The sequence below is a fragment of the Macrotis lagotis genome, chromosome X (assembly GCF_037893015.1).
Source record: "Macrotis lagotis isolate mMagLag1 chromosome X, bilby.v1.9.chrom.fasta, whole genome shotgun sequence".
Lineage (NCBI taxonomy): Eukaryota > Metazoa > Chordata > Mammalia > Peramelemorphia > Peramelidae > Macrotis > Macrotis lagotis.
The window spans coordinates 566,759,446-566,782,664 of NC_133666.1; the positions used below are offsets into that span (position 1 = coordinate 566,759,446).

A 23,219-nucleotide genomic window follows, 5' to 3' on the forward strand; every position below is an offset into this window, starting at 1 on the left:
ATCTGTATCCAAAGGAGTTTAAACAAAGACCTTCAATGAATTTATTCATTCATTTGTTTATTTATTCATTTGTTTGTTTGTTTATTTATTTATTAGGTTTCTGCAAGGCAAACAGGGTTAAGTGGCTTGCCCAAGGCCACACAGCTAGGTAATTATTAAGTGTCTGAGACTGGATTTGAACCCAGGTACTCCTGACTCCAGGGCCAGTGCTTTACGCCACCTAGCCGCCCCTATTACCTTCAATTTAAAAAGAAAACAGTTGTCTTATGTACTATGTAATTTTATTATCTCTTTATTTTTTCCTCAAGGATATGATTTTTCTCTCAACACATTCAATTTTGATCAATGTATGGCATGGAAACAATGTAAAGATTATCAGACTGCCTTCTGTGGGGGGGGGGGAGAAGAAAGGGAGGTTGGAGAAAAATTGTAAAATTCAAAACATTACTACCAAAAAATGATAGGCAGAAATTACTCTTGTATATAATTGGAAAACAAAACAATTATATAAAAAAAAGAATTCTGACAGACTTTCAGGTCATATAGAATTTGCCTGCCTGTAATATGAACTATCCTAATATACAATTTAAAGTGTTAATTCATTTTCACAGACTGTAATTTTTAAGACATTTTTAAGGTGCTAAAAAAGATTTTGAAATGAACATAAAATAATTTATATTACAAGAAGTGTTTTATCAGCATTATTTTATTAAATTCTTAAAATGTTTTGTGACAAATGTATTCCGAGTCATCTGGTGCAATTACCTTAGGTTATTCATTTGTTGGGTTCATGGAAGGTTCATGGAACCTGCAATCAAGACTGGGAATAGCAAATGATGGGCAGTGAAGAGATCAGCATTTGATTTCTAGCCTTACTCATACCAGAGACGTGACTCTGGTTCTCAGTTTTCACATCTGGAAATGGAAATAATGATATTTACATTATCTATAATAGTGTAAATATTAAGCTAATTTGATTATTCCCTGTGTGAAGGTATTGGCACTTTTTTTGGTTATTGTTTTTAGACATGTTACCCCTCCTGACCACAGTGGCGTTTTCTTGGAAGATACTAGAATGGTTTGCCATTTCCTACTCCAAGGTCCCCATTTTACAGCTGAGGAAACAGGTTATTTGATATGTTCAGGGTCGCACAGCTACTTAAGTATTTGAGGTTGGATTTGAATGTAGTTTCCTGAGCACTCTATCCACTACACATTACCTAGATTATGAGTTATTACTTTATTTTATGAACACAGCTGGTTTTCTTTAAAACAATAAAAATCAATTTCTAATTTGCCATAGATAAAAATTTTTAACTTACAAAAAAATATAAAATATAGCATTGAAAGATGAGGAACAAAATAAAAAGCCTACTAAATAAATTAAGTTTTAAAGAAATTCACCCAGATATGCACATACAGTCACTTATACTTCCCTTCATAATTTGGTTATATTGTTAGTAACCTAATAATTATATGAGGCAGGTCCCCACACACTGGATAACTAGGTTAAACAGACAAAGAACTGTCTTTTAGCCAAGAGCTGATTCTCAAATCTTTTTAGATTATATATCTATATAACTATATAGACATATATATATAATATATGATAAAGCACATATAATATATATATATATATATATATATATATCTTTTAATCAGAAAAATAAAGTCAGGGAGAACAGTTTAAAGCTGAAATGAAAAATTTATTATATTTGTTACAGTAATCATTCCCTCACTTAAGAAGTAACAGTTCATTTTTTCCATTTTATTATGAAATCATAAAAAGTAAGGACTGGATCTTTAAATACGAGAGTATATGCCTTATAGTATACCCTTTCTGCAATGATGGAATAAAGGTAGGGAAGAAGGTGGTCTTTCACCTTTCTTCTTCAGAATCAAGTTTGGTCATTATAATTACATAGCATTCAGGTATTTTTTTTTATACATGTTCGTTCTACTTACACTTTCATGGTCATTGTGTATACATTGTTTGCCAGGTTCTTTCCACATCATTTTGCATCAGTTCCTATAAGACTTTCTATGCTTCTTTAAATTCTTTATATTCACCATTTCTTATGATGCAGTCACATTCCAATATATGAAATATCACAAGTTATATAGACTTTCCCAGTTTGTTTCCCTATGTTTTGCTTTAACATAATGTGCTCCTGTAAATACTTAGCTGTATATAGGACCTTCTTTTCTGTCTCTGGTCTCCTTGGGGAGCATATATGCTTTATTCATTTCTTTTTTTAAGCATAACTCTAAACTATTCTCCAGAATATTTGGATCAATACACAGATCCCCAACATGCCTGTTGTTTTAGTTCTTCCAACTTCAAACTTATCAATTTTGCTAAATTTCTGGCCATCCAGTAAAATTTAAGACTTGTTTAATGAATATTTCTCTTATTAATGATAAATAGCAATATTTGTTTAATAGTTTTCAATTCCTTTGAGATGTTTGTTCATATCGTTTGACAAAATATCAATTCGAAATAAATTTTGGTCTTACATATTTATTAGTTTCCTATAGAGCTTTAACATTAGGCCATTATTGAATGATATGATAAAATTATCAAGAGAAAAAAATCATATCAAAGGATCACAATAAATAGGAATAGTTATAGAAAGACAAAAGGATAGGGAAGATATGTAATATGAAAAAAAGACAATTCCTTTTGTCATCACTATATAATAAATTCCAAATATCAGATCACTTAACAGCATTATTTGTATTTGCTAGTGTATTTAATACAGTGAAGTTATATCTATGGTACTATGTTGGTGATTAAAAAAGACAATAAGGGGAAAAGAACCAAATCACTGTGATGTTTCAAATATGATCAGTCATATAAGACTAATCAGTATACAAAGGGAAATATAACTGTCTTCAAAGTATTTGTAAAACCATCTCAGGGATAAATATTAGATTCTTGTGACTATGCTGGGGGCAGAAGAAGAATGGGCAGAAGCTATAAAAGAGCAGATTTAGGCTGGAAGTATGGATTTGTTGGGAATGCTGTTTAGGGGTGTGTGTGTGTGTGTGTGTGCGCGCGCATGATTCTAAAATATCACTGATGTCCCTTTCAATTCAAAGATTCTGTGGTTCTCTTCAGAAAAGGACAACAAACACTTCATATTTGACAATGTTTTCAATTGAAGTTTCAACTGAACTTCAAATCAATTTATTAAAAGAAGAATCCTATCTTATGTAGAAAAATCAATTAATATGAAAAATCATAAATACATATGTATACAATCCATAATGTATGAATATATACAATTGATTTATTAAGTATTAAGTCAATAAACATGTTTCTCATATCTTATAAACACCTTTGTACACAAAGAAAATGCTACATTAATTTAAAGGAAAAAAATAATTATTCTGAAAATATTTTATTTGAATTTTAAGAGGTTTATATGTTTAAACCAGGCTTACAAACTTAACACATATGAGGTTATTGTACCTGCATAAATATGTAATATTACACTATGCATAGCATTTATGCACAGTGAAGCATATAATCAAAAGAATGATTTTTTTAAGGAAAAGGGGGGATAGGCTAATAAAATAATCTGAGGAAAAAAATAAGATAAACCCAAAATAGATCTTCAATTCTTGTCAATAAGCTAATGACTGATCACCCAGACACAGTGTTTGCTTTCTCTCATCTTTGTAGATTCAAGTATTATATTCAAACCTCTTAAAAAATGTCTATATTCCAGAATGTAGCAAACTGTACCAATATAAAAGGGAATGTAGTAGATATTTTTATTGGATAAATACTACATGGTACAACTGCATACAAAAGATTCTAATAAATCAAAATAACAAATATGTATGTATATATTGTTCATATTTTTGCATTTTCTATAAAGGTTATTTTCCTTAGAGCCATAACACTGGAGCTGAAACACAATACAATTTTCTGACAGTTAAAAATCTATTGAGTACAACTTAGTCATCCTTTTAAAATATGAAATGATACAGCATATTTTTTTACATTAAAACCAACAGTATATAGACTTTTCATCCTTTTGTATATTTCACAACTTTTCTCAAATACAGAGAAGCCAGCATGTTGGCATCATTAATTATCTGTATTTATCTTTATTAAAAAGAGGGTTTTTGTAGTAAGAACAAATAATCTTTCATTTGTAGCTTGAAACCCCAAAATAGGATCATGAGTTTCCAGGCTGGCTACCTGCTGCTTAGCAACCTGCCCAACTTGCCTTCCTTCCTTTCTGTTATACAGCACAGTGGACATGGCTGTGGGTTGACGATAGATGAATACTCGACGCAGGCACTCACAAAGGGCAGCGTAGGAGTAATTGGGGGCACAAGTAAAAAATTTCTTGTCTCTCTTGGATGCTTGGACATAGCCTGCCAAAACCAAAGTTAGATGAATTAAAAAAATGTTTATATGTATTTTTTACACTTGTCCAAAATTAAAATATAATACTGAAGTAATGAGCAAAACTGGGCTTTGCTTCACTCCAAAGTCACCACAGCAAACTCATCTCTCCAATGCAATCTTTAGACTCCCCAAGCAGGAAGCCCTAACACATTAAGTCAGTTTTGACTCTTAAGCCTTCAATTTAGGGACAGCTAGGTGGTGCAATGGATAGACACTAGCCCTGGAGTCAGGAGGACCTGAGTTCAAATCCAGCCTCAGACATAATTTCCTAGCTCTGTGACCTTCAGCAACTCACAACCCCATTGCCTTGCAAAACCAACTCCCCCCCTGCCAAAAAAAAAAATTCCCAAAACCATTCAGTTTATATTAAAATGTATAGAGGACAAAAGTAAATTTGATATAAAGAATATTACTACAAAAAAGAAAGCTTTTAAGTCATGTATTAGGGACATGCAAAAATGACAGAGGTAAGAATATTCTAATACATTAAAGGCAAGTTTGATATTAAAATGTCTATCTAATATGTTTATAGTCAGGATAAGTATGATGTTAATTTTAATAAGAATCAATCTTACTCAAAATCTTAAAATTTGCTTTCATTTAAGTAAAATTACTAAATTTCAAGAGACCCACATTAGTGTAAAAGGTATATGGTATAGCAGAAAGAATAATGGGTTTGAAGGCAACGGATCAGTCTTCTTACTATTCTAGTGTTGGTGTGATTCGGATGTTATTTGACCTCTTTAGACCTGAATTCTTCATCTACAAAATATGGAAGTTGGGTTAGATAATTATAAGGTTTCTACCAGTTCTAAGGGTCATTCCTTCCAGTTCTAATATATGATTTATGATCCTATACTATCTATACCCTTTATCTCCAGACATATATTTTCAAATTCATTTGTCAATAGTAAAGTTAGCTAACATAACACTAAGATTCAGTAATCTCATCTGTCATATCAAATAACTGGCAAATTTACTCAAATTCTTTATTTCTCATAATTCCAAATGACTCCAATGTAAAGCTGTGCCAGGAATGTGTGTGCATGGGTGACCCTATGTATGCCAGAAATGGTGTTCTATTTAGAACTAATATTAACATCATGATATAATTTACTGCAAAGTAATAAACAAAGTGAAAAGTGTTAATATTTATGTAGACTTTAAGCACTTTAATACATATCTTGTCTCATATGGTCATCACAACACTGTGCTACAGATGCTGCATTTTAGTTTTATCCTACTTCCTTTCAAATCTCAGTTCAAATTTCACCTTTTGGGGTCACAGTCTCTTTAATTGCCAATGCCTCACTCTTTAGACTGCCTCTTATCTACATTGTAGCTATCTTGCCCTTGTTTCCCTCATTAGAATGTGAGCTCCTTAAGGTCAGGGATTATTTTCACCTTTATTTTTTGTATACCTAATTCTTAGCACAATGCCGAATACAAAGTAAGACATTAATAAATGCTTTTTGATTGATTTGGCTAATTGAGTTTCATTTTATTGAAAAATAAGCTGAGGCTGAGGGAGGTTGCCTTGGGTCATACTGTTAGTAAATGTCCAAGGCAGGATCTAAACCCAGATCATTGTTTTGGGAACCATAGAAAGTAAAACTACTCTGTCTCGAAATTATAAACAATTAGTATAATAACTAAAAAAAAGAACTTAAACTTCAAAATATTGCTATTTTATTTATCTGAACATTTGAAAAGAACACATTCAGATGAATAGACAAAACACTGAATATTTACTCTCAAAAACAAGTAGTAGGTTTTCTCAATTGGAATATAATTATTGGAGTTCCCAATATATTTTTTTGAGAAAGGGTCTTGCCAAAGTATGAATAAGTGAAATACTCTATACAGATTAATATTTGCTACCTGTTTCTATTTAAAAGTTATTATATGAATTAACCAAAGCCTAAGTTAGGGAGACTGTGGTATAATGAAAGAGAATTAGAGTTGGAAGGCTTCAATCTGAAGCCATGAAATGAAGTAACAAGATTCAAAATTTAAATATGACATGGACTAATTTCCTATTGCAATATGCTTTTGTATTTGAACAAGCTAACTAGACAATGGTCAGAGAATCATAATACACAGGACTATAGATGTGATAATGGAGGATTTTTTCAGCCCATCATTTTTTAAGGGTCTTGGAGTTAATAAGGAAGAGCAAGATAGCTTTCATCAAGTATTTGAAGTGTTAACAAGAAGGATCAGATTGGTTGTTCTAAGAATTAAGAACTAGGAGCACAGGTAGAAGTGATAAAGAGGCAAAATAAGTCTTTATTTAAGGAAAAATTTCCTAAATAATTTATGCTAAATTTCTAAATGAATTATGGAGTGGCTTGCCTCTACAGAAGGGATTCTCCTTCACTAAAAATCCTTAGAATAAGGCTGGCTGACCATTTGCTGGCTATCTTGAAGAGGAGATTCTTTTTCAAGAATGGTTTAGACTAAGTGGTCTTAAAAGTCTCTGAGATCAGAGATTCTGTGATCCACAACAAAGAAAGTAGATGATTAACTCTTTTATTCTATAAATTCAATAGCTTATTATATCATTTCATTGGAATAGCAATGAATAATCGTAATGATTCATGTGATTAGAATTTAGATATTCTATTTAAATTTATCTTCTTTACAAGCATATAGATTATTCCTAGTGTTATAAAATTAAAAATCATTTACCATTTTTACCATAAACCAAATTATCGCATAGATCAATTGAAATGTAATTAGCACAGCCCTGGAAAATTAAAAAAAAAAAGAAATGATGGAAAATAAAATAAAAATATTGATGACTATCATTTCTGATAGAATGGAAAATATACCTAAAGCATTGAAAGTTGCAATGTGCTCCCACATCTCATCTTGCTGGCTGCAGTGTGGTTGCCAAAGTAGGGCATCTACATCATGACGCAAACAGAAACAGGGCATTTCTTTGGGGTCCACTAAAACTGAAAAAAGATACTGGTTGCTCCCAAGATTCACCTAAAAAAACAAAGATAATGGCAATTATTTGACGTAAAAAGTAATAGCATAAGAAAGATAACAACAGCAACATAACTTTCATCAGGACGTGATAATTTCTTTAAAAGAATTTGATGTTTTGTAATCATAATATATACTCTTGGAAGTATATAGAATAGGTATTTTAAGTACTAATACTTGGAATCCAATCAATGTTATGTGATAACATCATTCAATTTCACAGGAACTTAACTACATTAATACTTCAATTATAAAAATAACAGATTATAATACAATTTATCAAAAACTTCATGACTAGAAGTAACAGGTAACATTAATTTACATTTGAGAAGAGACAAGATTAGATGTGCTAAGAAAAACAAAATATCCATCTAGGTAGAGTTGGGAGGGTTTGGAAAATGGAATATTCCCTGAATTTGTTAGGAGGGCTGAGTGGAATAAGAAAGAAGGGTCTTAATTAAGGAAGTTTGTAGAACTCTGGGCTCTAAGGATTGGAAAATGTCATTGATAAAGAAAAACAAGTTTCTCTGTTTCAAAAGTTCCTGAAAACATGCCAGAAGCAGAATAATTTGTTGCTTAATCACTAGGAGTGAGGACAGTGGGATGGGGAGAGAGTACAGATCCTCCCTGTTCTGTTCCTTGCCTTTGCTCATTCAGTCTTTGTTCATATCATGGACCCTTTGGCAATCTGAAATCTAGAGACCCCTTAAAAGAATAATGTTTAAAACAAAAGATTAGGAAAGCAACCAACCAAAGGTTATGAGTGAGGTGGTACAATTGGACAGTGTTTGACTTAGAACCAGAAAGAGGTGAGTTCAAATTTGGTCTCATATATTAATTGTGTGGCTTTGAACAAGTCAGTTAATCAGTTTGCCTATAACTCTATAAAATGGGAATAATAACAGCACCTAACAGGAGTATTTCTTGATGCAGGGGAAAGATGAAGAGAATTGTGAACGTAGAAATTGGGTGGAGATGTAAATTGACTCCCACCTACTCCTGAGGTGTAAATTGACTAGAAGCAGAGAACTAAGATTGTAACGGAAACAATTTGTAATCTTAAAGGCTGCTCAAATTGGGTGGAGATCCCCATTACTATTGATTCCTTGTTTAATGTAAAATTTGTATCCTTCTGGGTCCAGTATAGGGGAAGGGAGTTCACCTGGATGAGAGGCAAAACATAAAAACCTGGATTGGACAGAGGTTCAGGGCTACAGTCTTCTCTGACCTATGGTACAGCCAACACCGCTTGGCTTTCTTTTATCTCTCTCTCTCCCTATTCCTTCTTATGTGTTATAACTTCTTTTAATAAATTTTTATTTTATTTCCACCCTTGCTTTCCCTAGTCTGAATAATGATTCCTCATAGGCAGAACTGAACTCAAGTAGCCAGCAGCTACACTCCAAGGATCAAATGCAATAATAGTTGTCAAGCCCTTAGCATAGACCCTGGTACACAGTAAGCACTATATAAATGTTTGTTCCCCTTGTCTACCTTCCTCTATACTGAAGTAGTTATTTAAAAAAAAACCAAATCTTTTTCTAAGATTACAGGTTAAAAATTCCTGTAGTTGTAGGTATTAAGCACTTTAACTTGGGAATGGGGGAGAAAAGTCTACACTGAAGAGAAGGCATGGAAAAAAAGAAGCAAAGGATCAAGACAATTTTGATTTTAAATAAATGGAGTCAAAATGAAGTTGTGCTGTGGGGTGTATAAGGGTCCTAGAATGGAGAGGCTAAAAAGCTGGACTCCCAGGGACCCTAGACAAATCACCTTACTACTCAGTGCTCTAGGTAATTTCCTACAATTCTACAAGCTTCAGAGTTGCATAGAGAATTTTCATTTGAGAGTAAGTACCCTTTATCAATGAAATCAGGAGGCCAGGGGGGATTGAACCTTAAGGAGGAAAGTGGGAGGGGAGAATAGGAATAGAATTACATTTCAATTAAGATTTAGATTCTTTAAAATTTTACTCTAACTCTTGGTTTGCTTTCATTTAGGGGCTAAGGTCTATCCTCCCATTGCTACAGTTCAAAGATTAAATTCTCTCTTAATGTGCTGTTCTGGCCATTTCATTTGGAAAAGAACCTTTTACATTTGTAAGGAAATGTTGTAAATGGTAAATAGATAACAGATTTTCAAGGGGCAGTAATAATAGATAAATATCAATAGAAAGATGATTGTAAAATTATTTGAAGGAGTAACATGTAGAAAGGAAAACAGAACTATGCTTTGAGGTTTTAGAGGACAGATATAAGAGCAACAAATAGAAAACGTGAAGGAGCAATTTTAGGTCTGAGGTAAAATGTTATAATCATAATTAACAATATGCAAAAGTAGAATGGATTGAGGGCAGGTAAGTAGCACAGTGGATAGAGCAAAGGCCCTGGAGTCAGGAGGATCTGAGTTCAAATCCAGCCTCAGACACATAATAATTACCTGTGTGACCTTGGGCAGGTCACTTAACCCTCACTGACTTAAAAAAAATGATTTTTTTAAAAAAAGTACTTAAGTCTGTCTCATTTAAGCAAAGCCTGGGTGATGACCCTGGTCAAGTCTAATGTACAGAAGAAAAATGTTTCAATTATAGGATGAAATCAATGGTTCTGAGATCCCTTCCAACTCTGAAATTCTACTATGTTTCTAATACGCAATTATTAAAGACCAATGAAAATTAAAGAAGCAAATAGAGATATATTACATCTTAGAGTTAGAAAAGATCATGGAGGCCTAACAGTTCAATCTATACCTAAATAAGAAACCTCCAACAATATCTAAAAGAGTAGCCATGTAGTTTCTGCTTAGATTTCCTGCACTACAATGACCTTTAGTGAGCATATAATCCCTTGCTTTATGTTTCACTTCATGTTTATGATCAGAGAGTAGAAGAACAGGTTAAAAAAATCAATAGTGATTTTGCTGTTCCTAGAAGAAGGCAGCATCTAAGGCAATGTGTGATCTGACAAAAAAAAAAAGCTCATATGCCCATAGGCTGAATTAAGAGAGGGATTGTCATGATGTGGAAAAAAAAAAATTAAACTTCTAATAGGTGATAGAAGGCTAAACCATGTGCAATGGGTGGAAGATTCAAAGAGGAAAATTTAAGCTTGAAAAAAATTTCTAACAATTACAGCTATCCAGAAATTAAATAGGCTGCCATGAAGGATAACAGATTAGTTTTTAAATAATAAGAAAATGATATTTGTGTCTGTCTGATGTTTTCTGAGGGTTCCCTGGGCTACAAGGGACCTAATCCAATGTAAACTACCTCCTGCTGTTCAATGTAACACCAAAGTTAAATGCAAATTCCCCAAGACAAGAGCAACCACAGCTAAAGTCACTACCCCTCTTCCAGCTTCCAGTTTTTCAAAAGGTACCTGACCCCAATCCTGTAAAGGGGGTGGGATCCCCCTTTGCCAGATTTTTTTCTGACTCTGCACAGGAAGGAGTATAAAAGTCCCCATGGTGTGTGTGTGGGGGTGAGACTCACTAGTCTGAGCCCAGTCAGTTCTTAAAGCTGTTTCCCTTTCTCTTTCCTTCAGGTACTCTCACCTTAGACCTTTGTCACTCACCCTGTCCTTAAGCACTGACTATCTCTGTAGGTTTGTGAAATAAAAATTCTGAGCTTTTCCAACTTCAGGGTTACCTGTGAGTTTTTCACTTCAAGAGCTCTCATCTTTATGACAGCATCAAGGACTCTACTGATCCAGGGCTCTTTCCTCCATTCTAGGATACTTTTGAAGTTCCTTCTCCATCCTGTCAACTACCCTTGCTAGAACACACTCCTTTATCCACTTCTACCTCTTAGAATCCATAGAATCCTTCAAAGTTCAGTATCAAGTATCACCCTCCTTGATTAGGCTCTTCAGATTCTCCACCCAATTCATCCAGCTATTGCTCCCCTAGTTTATATTCATTCTACATTGTCTGTTTTGTCACTACAGACATTCCTTCCAATCCTACCTTGTATCCCTATGGGCAAAATGTAAGTTTCTTGATGAAAGGGAGTGATTTATTTTTTGTTTGCAATCCCAGGATTAAACAGGAACAAATTATTGACTACAATAATTTAAACAAATCAGCAGATTTCTCAGATTTATTGTACTTTTATAAAAGCATGCTGTCAAAGAGTTTTCAAAAATTCAAGATTTACCACTTGCCAGTGCAAAAAGAAATATTTCATCATTTCTATACTGTTACTTGTTAGAAATAGTCATCAATGATTTAAGGACAATAGAATATGATTATAATAAAATATCCCTTAGAAAATATTTGAAACATTCATTTCAAGTTGTCAATGGTTTTTTCTTTTTTGTAGACAACTTAACAATTAAGAACTAAGAAGATTAAGCACTAAAGATATTTTACAATATTTCTCTGCTCACTACTATTATTAAATTAAATATAATCACAAAGACACATGAAATGGCATAATTTCTTTGTGTTTATAAAATTAAATCATTCTTGTAGATTTTCCATAGGTAGAAGAGAGCCAGAAAATTAAAATTTCATGAAAAGAAACCTTTCAATTCTATGTTCACCTTCTAAAATTCACTGTCAAATTTTAACTATTCAAAGACATGTGGAAAACCCATGACCACTTATACATGGTCATCCACAGACCATAAGGGACCATTCAAATTTATTTACTTTGACATTTACTTTCCCTAAAAATGACACATATAAAATTATGTAAACACACACACACACACACACACACACACACACTTCTAATGAGTCTGTGTATATGTATATATGAACACATAAATAATAAAAATTAAGACTGAATTATGGTGTTCTAGTCCAATTCAGCACTATAATTTCATTAGTATGGATAGGATCTCTTTTTATAGTGATCACTTCTTTCAACTTGAAATTCTTCTCTGGTATGCCATGGGTGAAGTGTTTGAGTCCTCTGGACCCATAATTCACCGCTACATCCAACAATGTTTTCAAATCTTTTAAGCTATTTATCTCTACAATGTTGTCCCTGTATAAATTGTTTTTCCTAATTCTGCTCAATTCACTCTGCATCATTATACACATGTACTATAATATGTTTAGTCATTCCCCAATAGGCAGGGAATTACTTTATTTCCAATTTTTGGCTACTACAGAAAAAATTGCTATGTACATTTTTTTTTACATATTAGTCCCTTCCTTTCTTTCATCCCTCTTTTTTAGTTATTGTTGGGTCAAAGGTAATGCAATTTAGTAACTTTTGAAGCATAGTTTCAATTTTCTTTTTAGAATGTCTGGAGTCAATTCCAAATTCCAGGAACATTATATTAATGTGTCTGTTTATCTACCGTACAATTGTAAGGGTCTTCTTTTGTCATCTTTGCCAATCTCATGTGAATGAGGTTTGAACTAAAGTTGCTTAAATTGGTATTTCTCCAATTATCAGTAAATTTGAGCATCCCCCCCAATATGCTTGTTGGTAACTTAGATTTCTTCCTTTGAGCCTGGGTGTTCATAATCTTTGACCACTACCACTCATCCATTGGAGAATGGCTATGTCTTATAAATGTGAATCTACTTCTTAATGCAAACATGAGATGTTTATCAGATACACTTGCTATAAAGGATTTTTCACTAGTTATCTATTTCCCTTCTAATTTAAATTGCATTAGATTAGATTGTGCAAATCTTTTGAATTATATATGCTCAAACATCCATTTCATTATCTGTTGTTCTCTTTATTTCTTATTTGGTCATAAACTTTTCCTATATACAAAGATGTAAAATACCTCATTTTTCTGATTTATGAAGTGATTTTTTAAAAAAATGTAGTCCAGGGAGTTTATTTTGGGATATGGCATAAAATTGGTTTACACATATTTTTGCCATTTTTCCTAACAGTTTTTGTAAAATGTCAAGTTCTTAAGCAGAAACTAGGTTTTGGGGGTTTATCAAACTTTATGATTCTCTGTTCATTTACTTCTGTATACTGTGTACCATATCACAGCATCCTATCTGGTCTCCTTGCTTCCATGCTCTTCCCTTTCTAATCCATCATCCACAGCAAGTCAAAAGCACAGATATGATCATGTAACTTTAAGAAACTAATGCCTCAAGGTATAAACTATAAACTCCTCTGGAAGATAAAATCTTTCACAATCTAGCTCTAGCCTACCTTCATAATTACACCTTACTCATCCTCACAAACTGTTTTCCAAGCAAATAAGCCTCCTTGTTTTTCTCATACATGACATCATATCCTATCTCTGTGCCTTTGTAACTTGTCTCTCGTACCAAGTATGCCTTTTCTTTCCTTATTAATGTCTTAAAATGTCAATCTACTACGTGAGGCCTTTTCTCATCTTTCTAAATGCTAGTGCTGCCTACTAAAAATATATATGGTGTATTTGATTTCTACACATATATTTTTGATTTGTTTATCTGTGCCTATATTCATTTCCCACAAGAGACTGGAGGCTCCTTGAAGGCAAAGAATATTTTATTTTTACCTTTGTATCTCCAAAACCAAAAATGCCTGCTATATAGTAGGTACTTTGAATAAATGTTTACTGATTAGTTGATAGATTGCTGAATGGCAATACACAACACACTGAAATAAGACATTGTTAAAATAAGGCAAATTAAGAGGCATCTAGAAAGTAAAATTTTATTGCATATCACTTGGTCATGCCACCAAACACATATGTGATCAAAATATGCTAGAATTTGAAAACTCCAAAACTCTTAACAATTTGTTTGCTAATAAAATTGCAGTTTTTTAGGGGAATAATGCCTCAATATAAATGAACTATGAAGAAAACTAGTAGTTGTTGCATATTTGATGTTTTAATAAAAATATTATATTTTAAAATTCAGATTATAGTAACATTTTAATATAAATTTTGCTTTGATTTTTAAAAATTCTATTTTTCATATTTTCAAATGTCTCCCCAATTGCTCTTTACAATTGTTCCAATTTGCTTCTAAATGCCCTTTATTTTCTGACTGTCACAAATATGCCATCTCCTGTAAGGACTGAACTCTTTGGATTTCACATACCTGTTCATTTCTCATGTAATAAACCTGGTTTTCACATAAGTCTCATGTCATTGTGATTGCCTGTTGACAGAGTACCTCTAAAGTTACCACAATGTCTTATTTTAGTGTATTGTGTGCTTGAATCAAACATATTTGCTTTTAGGGGAAAAAAATAACATTTCTCTCAAACAAGGAGGCGATCATTATATAATTATTTTTTAATACATCCTTTTTTTTTGTTTTAAAGAAATTTAATTTCCCTTTTAAAGAAAGCAATTTTAGAAACGTACCAGAGTACAAATCAGATGGCTAGAGTCTACATAACTATACATTCTGATTAATAAAAGTTTAAATATCACTGAAATAAATATTAAACTTTTCCTATGTATTTATTCTAAAATATTTTTTATCCCATGCAAATTCCCTCCTTTTTTCCTACTAGGATCAATGTTCTGAAGTGACAAGATAATTTAATAATCAGCAAAGTGTTGAATCCTTTAGTTCTCAAATGCCAATTAATGACTTGGCTATTTAGCTTTTTCAAGTTTGACCTGTTTTATTTTCTGAAAACTCAAATAAATGTAAATCACTTACCACATGAGTGGTCTTCAAAGTATTGCCATCAAATCTGCATAAACTGGAGCTCTCTTCAAAAAAAATATCACATTCTTCTAATTCTTGAGCATTACATGGTGGTTTTTCCTTATCTGGATCTGGATTCTTAAAGCAGAAAATAATCAAAATCAACATTAGACACTTAAATCAACACTAAACACAAAATACTGTCATATTACAAAATGTATACCTCAATATTTACTCACTAAATATTAATTTTAATATGCAGCTACACTAAAATAGGATTCCTATTTTGTGAAAATTATTTGACTATTGTAGTTAAAGACTTCAATTTTATTACTTAATTATATATGAAGATTCATATAAACACACCAGAAATGAGAACCTTAAAAAGTGAAATGTAAGCAGATGCTCCAAAATTGAGTATGCTTGTCATAGGTTTTACTATAGTTGGCCCTGTACTAATTTATTATGTAGATCAAGGAGTTAATGGTCATGTTGGCAAACTTGTCAAATTGGCAACTGTCAAAAGCTGGGAGAATGAGCTACAATACTGCACAACACAAAGATTCATGATCTTGAAAGGTCAGAAAACTGAGTGGAATCTGCAGTTGTTCAATGGTTTCCATCAAGTCCTACTCTTCATGAACTGCATTTGGGGTTTTCTTGCCAAAGATATTGGAATAACTTGCCATTTCCTTCTCCAGTTCATTTTATGGAGGAACAACTGAGTCAAATGGGAATGGGTGACTTGTCCAGGATCACACAGCTACTAAATGTCAGATACCAGAGCTCAACTCAGGAAGATGAGTCAAGCACCCTTATGCTCTGGGTCACCTAGGAGGATTGGAGAGGAAGCTTTTCCTAAGAAAGTTTTCATTAATCAAGAACGAAAGTTGGGGATTTGAAAAACGACCAGATACTGTCATAGTTCTGACCATAAACAAGGCCAACTATAAATCTGGCAACATTATTCCCAAGACCCAGCAGGCAGCTTCTGGGAAACCAAAGGCTTTGGGTTCTGGGGAATTAGGTGTAAACTGATGATTAGCCCATCGAGAGACAGATTTTTATATACAAGGTTGTCCCACAAATTAAGCCTTCAGATGGAATGTCTAGCCCAAGCTGATGATTAGTTTTGATTTGGATATGCCTTGTTGTCCCAAACTTGTTGTCAGATAATCACATGCTTTGACCAGTGTGCTTTGCTGGGTGCTAAAGTGGTTCTTTGATATGGGAGAAGAAAGAATACAAAGGCCAAGAAATTCCTGTAGCATTTAGACCATCACCAGAAAATCCTGCTTCCTATCAAATCAGACCATGGGGTAAAATGGTTCTGGAAAAGCCAAGTGAAAAGAATGACTTTATAGTTCAGAATACCTAAGTCTTTTACAATGATCAGCTGATCAATGTTATAATATTGTTGTTTCTGTCCCCTCATGAAAATTGGGACACTAATGCATTGTTGGTGGAATTGTAACCTGATCCAGCCATTTTGGAGAGCAATTAGGAACTTTGCCCAAAAGTTAATAAATCTGTGCATACCCTTTAATCCAGTCATATTAGGACTACATTCCAAAGAGATCATACAAAATATTTTTATTTTTGTACAAAAATATTTATAGCAGCTCTTTTTGCAGTAGCGAAGAACTGAAAATTAAGGGGATAACTGAAGAATGGTTTAACAAATTTTGGTATATGAATGTGATGAAGTACTACTATTCTATAGGATAGCATGAGTGGCAGGACTTCACTTGTATGAACTGATGCTGAGTGAAAGAAGCAGAACCAGAAAAACACCGTATGCATTAACCACAACACTGTGATCAACTATGATAGACATGCTCATCTCAGAAGTACAATAATCAAAAACAATACTAAAGGACATATAGTGGAAAATACCATCCACATCCAGAGTTAGAATGCAGACCAAAGCTCATTATTTTCAATTTTTAAAACTTATTTCATGTTTTATGGGTTTTTTTCCCTTTTTGCTTGATTCTTCTTTTAAAACATGATTCATACAGAAATGTTGACACAGTTATACATGCATAACATATATAATGTATTATACAGCTCACTGTCAAGAGGAAGGAAAAGGGAAGGGAGGAAGCAAAATGTGAAACTTAGAATTTTACAAAAAATGATTGTTGAAAACTATCTTTGTGTGTAGCTGGAAAAATAAATTAAAAATTTTTATTTTTATTAAATCCAACAACAACATACCCCACACTATAATAAACATAATGTGCAAGTCATGCCACCATTAATTTGGTTAGTGTGGTACTCTTCAAAATCAAAGGACAACTGTTACACAAAAACTGCTGATTGCCCGATCTACCCACTAAAATGAAACTACTTTTTCCCATCCCATTTTAGTATAAAACAACTTACAAAAACTTTTGGAAAGACGTTCTACAGATATGTCAACTAACTATAATATTCCTATTTGTTGTAATGTAAAGTATTTGTTTCTTTTTCTCAATTTGGAAAAATGGATACCATATACATATCTGAAGAACAAATGAAACAGAGAGGAGTTTTTCTATGAAATAATTTGTACTTTAAGAAAAATATTAAGTTAACCTATGAAGATGTTTTATCTTTAGCATTTGTACCAATATAAGAAAAGCTAGAGCTAAAACCTGTATAGAAATTCTAACTTAAAGATATCTATTGGTAGAGTCAGTGGACTCCAGTAGAAAAAAAAATACCAAGACTCTCTAATTTCTAGAAATACTTTATCATTAAATAGGCATGTGATTTTAGTCAAATTATTTAAAGCTATAAGTCTTAAATATCCTTCCTTTTAACTCAGTCCTTAACTATTCTGAGTCATAAGTTCATATAAAATGAAAGGACCAGAGAAGATGATTTCTAAGGCATTTTTCCCCACTTAAATTGTATGATTATGTTTGACATCATCATTTTAAAAAGGAATTCAATAAGTACCTATCTAAAAATCATTAACAATTTAGAACAAAAGCTTTTAATTTTTTATTTTCTAGAAAATTATTTTAATATTCTTTTTAAATTGAGTTTCAAATTCTCTTCCCTGCCTCCTTCCCCACTCAATGAGAATACAAGCAATATTATATCAATTAAATATATATATGATGCCAAACAAAACATATTTCTACATCAGCCATGCTTTAAAAAAAAAAAGTCTCAAAAAATAAAGCAAAAAAAAAAACAACCCCATTTCAATTTGTACTAGTTCATCAGGTTCCTGGAGGTAGAAAGCATTTTTTCATAATGAATACTTTGGAATTCTCTGCAATCATTTTAGTGATCAGAATACCTAAGTCTTTCACAATGATCATTGATCAATGTCATAATACTGTTGTTTCGGTATAATAATCTGGTTTTACTCACTTACATTTACATCACTTCATATAATGCTTCTAGGTGTTTCTGAAATCACCCCCCTCATCATTTCTAATAGTGCAATGGTGTTCAATCAAATCATATTCTACAATTGTTCAACTATTCCCCAATTGATGGGCATTCCATCAATTTTCAATTTTTTGCCTCTCTAAAAAGTACTGCTATAAATATTTTTGCACAAATAGGTCCTTTTCATTTTGTTTGATCTCTTCAGGAACACAGATCTAGCAGTATTATTGTTGGTCAAAGGGTGTGCATGATTTTATAATCCTTTGGGCATTAAAAAACTACTTATTTAAAAAAAGCTTTACTTACTCCTTACTCCTTTTTAGAGAAGAATTTTTTTTTCAAATTCTTCAGGAAGGAAAATAGGTAAATAGGAATACAAAGACTACAGAGGTTTGATGTCTAAAAGAATGATCTTAGAATGATAAATAAACTATGAGGAATTAAAGAGCATTTTTTTTATTACAAAGCGATTTAAATTTTAATTTAAAAAATAATAGAATATGTGGAGAAAACTGCAATACTATAAATACTATAAAGTGAAAGATTACTGACTTTTAAAAGGGTTTTAACTACAGATTCAGTCCACCATAGTTGGAAAATGTACATGAAGAGAAATGTTTGATTAAACTTTAATGAATTAGAATTCTACTGAGGAGTATCTGTCCTGACTATTGTTTAACTGAATCTATAAATTAGGAATGTAATTCCTAATTGCTTTGTTGTAGTCTAAATCTTTCCTAGAAGAAACATACTATAGATTGCAGAAGTACCTATAATAACTGGGGAATGAAAGTACTTAATCCTCTAGATTCAGCTATCTTCTAAGAACTGAAGACTATAAAACTTGCATGTCAATAGACACAAACGTTTATGAAAAAACAGCAATTTAGCCATTCATTGACTTTGTCAGGGTTTTAATCAAGATTATTCTTCACTCCAAATTATCAGCTGTTAGAGGTAAATTCTGGGCAATTTGTATAAATATATCTTGGAAAGTCATTTAACACTTATGCTTATATAGTTATGCAATCAGAAAATAGCCTTTGCATACCAAACTAATAGTACTAATTGTATTGGTTTTCTGGGAAGATTTCCATTATCAATGAAAATTACACTTGCTCCTTGAAGATTAAGGGTTTCAAGGTATGTATCTTTGTTTTCCTACCATCTAAACTTAAGGAAGCTAGGAAGCCCAGAAGATAGGGTGCCAGGCTTAGAGTCAGGAAGATTCATCTTCTTGAGTTCAAATCTGGCTGTGTGACAAGATACTTAATTCTACTTGCCTCAGTTTCCCATATATAAAATGAGCTGGAGAAGAAAATAGCAAATCACTCCAGTATCTTTGCCAAGAAAATCCCAAATGGGGATCACAAAGAGACACTCAAGACTGAACAACACTGCACCAGGCCTGGCAATATAGTAAGTGCTCAATTCATTTCTCATTAGTCTACATGTGTTCAAACCAAAAATCTAAATTCCTGAATCTGCAATAAAAGTGAAAAATTTGATCAAAAGCAATTAAAATTAAGTATTAAGCAGTTTCAGTTTATTCCTGATAAAGACACTGAAAACAGCACAACCAAAGTTTTATGATCACTATACTTCAGTCAAAAGTAATAACAAAGAAAAAAAAAAGACTGCTAAGAAATATCATAGGCAAATTTAAATTACTGCAAAATACATACAGTTGCTTACTTAATGCTTTCCCTCCATTTTGAATACTATTTAATTTTCTCCAATTACACATAAAAACAATTTTTTAACATTTTTAAAAATTCTGAGTTCCAAATTCACTCCCACTGTTCTTTTCCCTCCTCTCTCCCTGAGATGGCAAGCAATTTTGATGCAGAGAATTATGAATATAGGAAATTTATAATTAGAAACATTCTGTAATCTTTTATGGCTATCAAATTTTGTTAATTGTGGAAGGCTATTTGCTTCTGAGATGTAAACTGACCCCTAATGTTTCACTGTTAAATGTAAAATTTGTGCCCTCTCCTCATTCCCCCTTCACCCAGCTTCTGGTTCAACTGAGTAATCATGCATCTTGGAACAGGAAGAACCGGTTTGTAGCTTAACTTTGGAGGACACCTGGCCTGGGTGCTAGCCCACCCCCCAAGCACCAACCCACTATAGAAGTATATTTAGGAAGAAGGGCTGCCCCTTTTTACTCTCTTCTTGACTCTACCTTCCACCCTGCTGGATGGCTTTCACTCTTTCTTAGGCCACATGCTCACAACGTAGACCCTCTGGAGCACTCTGGGCACCCCACCCCCCGACCCCATGCCATGTAGCTCAACTAAGCCAGCCCTTATGGCTGCCCCCCCACTTTCCCCCTCCCCCCTTCACTCTCACCTCTCATTAAAACTTCACCCAGCCTGTCCTCAAAGTGCTACCTCCTTTTCTAGTGTTAACCTGTATACTTTGTAATAATTTGTAATAAATCCTGAGCAGTTTTAAAATCTCAGGGAGCATGTGAATTACTTTTTTTCAATAACCCTAGATCTTCTATTTTTAACTGGTGACCCCTCAAATCTCATCCATAACAATTTGATATAGGTTACATATGTGCTATCGTGGAAAAAGCATGTTTCCATATTAGTTGTGAAAGAAAACAGATCAACATACACACACACCCAAATGGAAAAAAATAGAATGCTTCAATCTGTACTCATTTAATTTTTATTCTGTAGATGGATGGAATTTTTCAACAGAAGTCTATGAAATTGTTTTTGATCACTACATTACTAAGTGTATATAGTTATATACTGCTAAGTCATTTATAGATGATCATTACACAATATTTCTATAACTGTGTACACTCTTCTTCTGGATCAGCTCACTTGACTCTGTATCAGTTCATCAGGTTTTTCTGAAGATGTTTGTCATTATTCTATTACAGTGAACACCTTGCTTAGTCATTTCCTAACTGATAGGCATACCCTCAATTTCCACCACAAAAGAAGTTGTTATAAATATTTCTGCACAAATAAGTCCTTTTCCTTTTTTTTTTATCTCTTAGCACTATTATTATTAGTAGTAGTAGTAGGAGGAGGAGGAGGAGGAGGAGGTCAAAGGGTAGGAAAAGCTTTATAAGCCCTTTGGCATAGCTCTCCAGAATGGCTGGATCAGTTCCAAATTCTATCAGGGGTATGCATCAATGTCCCAATTTTCCTACATCTCCTTCAAAATTATCATTTTTCTTTTCTTTCATATTAACCAGTCTTGTGAGGTGTGGGGTGGTGCTTTTTTCTCTAGCTAATAATGATTTATGTATTTTTTCCCTGATGACTATGAATGGCTTTGATTTCTTTGTCTGAAAATTGCTTGCTAAAGCCTTATATCATTTATCACTTGAGGAAAAGACTTACATTTTATATATTTGACTCAATTCTTTATATATTTGACAAAAGCAGTCTTTATCAGAGATACTTGATGTAATTTTTTTTAGTCAGCTTCTGCTTTTTTTTCTAATTGCAGTTGCCTTGGTTTTGTTTGTCAAAAACTTTTAAACTTAATATAATCAAAACCATGCATCATAGTGCTGTTTGATAATAAATTCTTCCCTTATCATATATATGACAGGTAAACTATTTCAAGCGTTATATATTGGAATATGGAATGATCCTTTATGTCTAAATCATGTATTCATTTTAACCTTATTTCAGTTTACATTGTATACCTACTTTCTGACAAACTGCTTTCTAGTTTTTTTCTGGTAGTTTTTATCAAATAGGGATCATTGTTTTATAAAACATTAATATTAATATGCTATATTATGTACCTGACTTATTTTACTTATCCACCACTCAATTTCTTGGCTAGTATCAGATTGTTTTGATAACTACCACTTTATATTATACTTTGACATATGTTTTGGCTACATCATCTTCCTTCATCCTTTTTTTTCATTAATTCCCTTGATAATCTTGACCTTTTGTTCTTTAGATATTTTTTCCTAGCTCAACAAAATATATATTTTTTTGGTAGTCTGATTGATAGGGCACTGAATAAGTTAACTACTTTAGGTAGAAACATCATTTTCATCATATTGGTTTGACTCATGAACAATTAATATTTTTTCCAACCTTTCAGATCTAAAAATGCTTTGCAATTGGGTTAATATTATTCCTAAATAATTTATACTGCCTACAGGTATTGAAATGGAATTCCTCTATTTCTCAAGGCTGGATTTGGTTGTTAATATATATAAAAATGCTGATGATTCACTGATCCTCCAAGTCTAGGGCTGGTTTGCTAGGGGGCAACCAACGCTGGACTGCTCCATTCCCTCCCCAGTAAGACAGACCTTTCCTGACAAATTTTTAACTTTTTGGGGGCTCCAAAATTATTTTACCCTATCCTTTTGTGAATTCTGCTGCTTCAGAATTTGTTCTGAGATATTATTTTAATATTGTTTGGAAGAAATTTGGGTGAGTTAGGGCAATTCCCTACCTATACTTTGCCATCCTGGCTCCTCCTACCCCACTTAAGCTTTTGAGAGCACAATGGTTCTAATTCTTGTGAATATGACCCTGAAATTAACCTCACTTGTTTTCTTGAGTTGCCTTATCTTTCATGGGTCCTGAAGCCAGGGCATATGAGAAGAAGCTAATAATGATGATCTTTTGCAACTCTCAACTCTAACTGAACCCTCAGATCCCTTGAAGTCTAGTCTTTTACAAGAAAGGCTCCAGCCAGTCTTCACCAGACTGATAAACTGTGCAGCTGGAAGTTTTCAGATAAGCAAGGACATCCTGTCTCCATGATCTAGCAGTTCCAGAAAGGGGGGGGGGGGCTCCTCTTCTACTCAACCCTTTCTTCTTTC

General features: G+C 33.0%; 1 protein-coding gene across 2 annotated transcripts in view; it reads right to left on the bottom strand.

Annotated features, from left to right (window-relative positions):
• Positions 1-1,684: 1,684 nt before the first annotated feature.
• NUDCD1 (NudC domain containing 1) overlaps positions 1,685-23,219 on the bottom strand; it is a 96,777-nt gene continuing 75,242 nt past the window's right edge. For both annotated transcript variants that reach the window (XM_074201196.1, XM_074201197.1), the window contains 3 exons: positions 15,014-15,139; positions 7,261-7,420; positions 1,685-4,392 (listed from right to left, as the gene is read on the bottom strand). In XM_074201196.1, the coding sequence (XP_074057297.1) occupies positions 4,100-4,392; positions 7,261-7,420; positions 15,014-15,139 (579 nt within the window). In that variant the 3' untranslated portion in view covers positions 1,685-4,099. The remainder of the gene's footprint in view (positions 4,393-7,260; positions 7,421-15,013; positions 15,140-23,219) is intronic.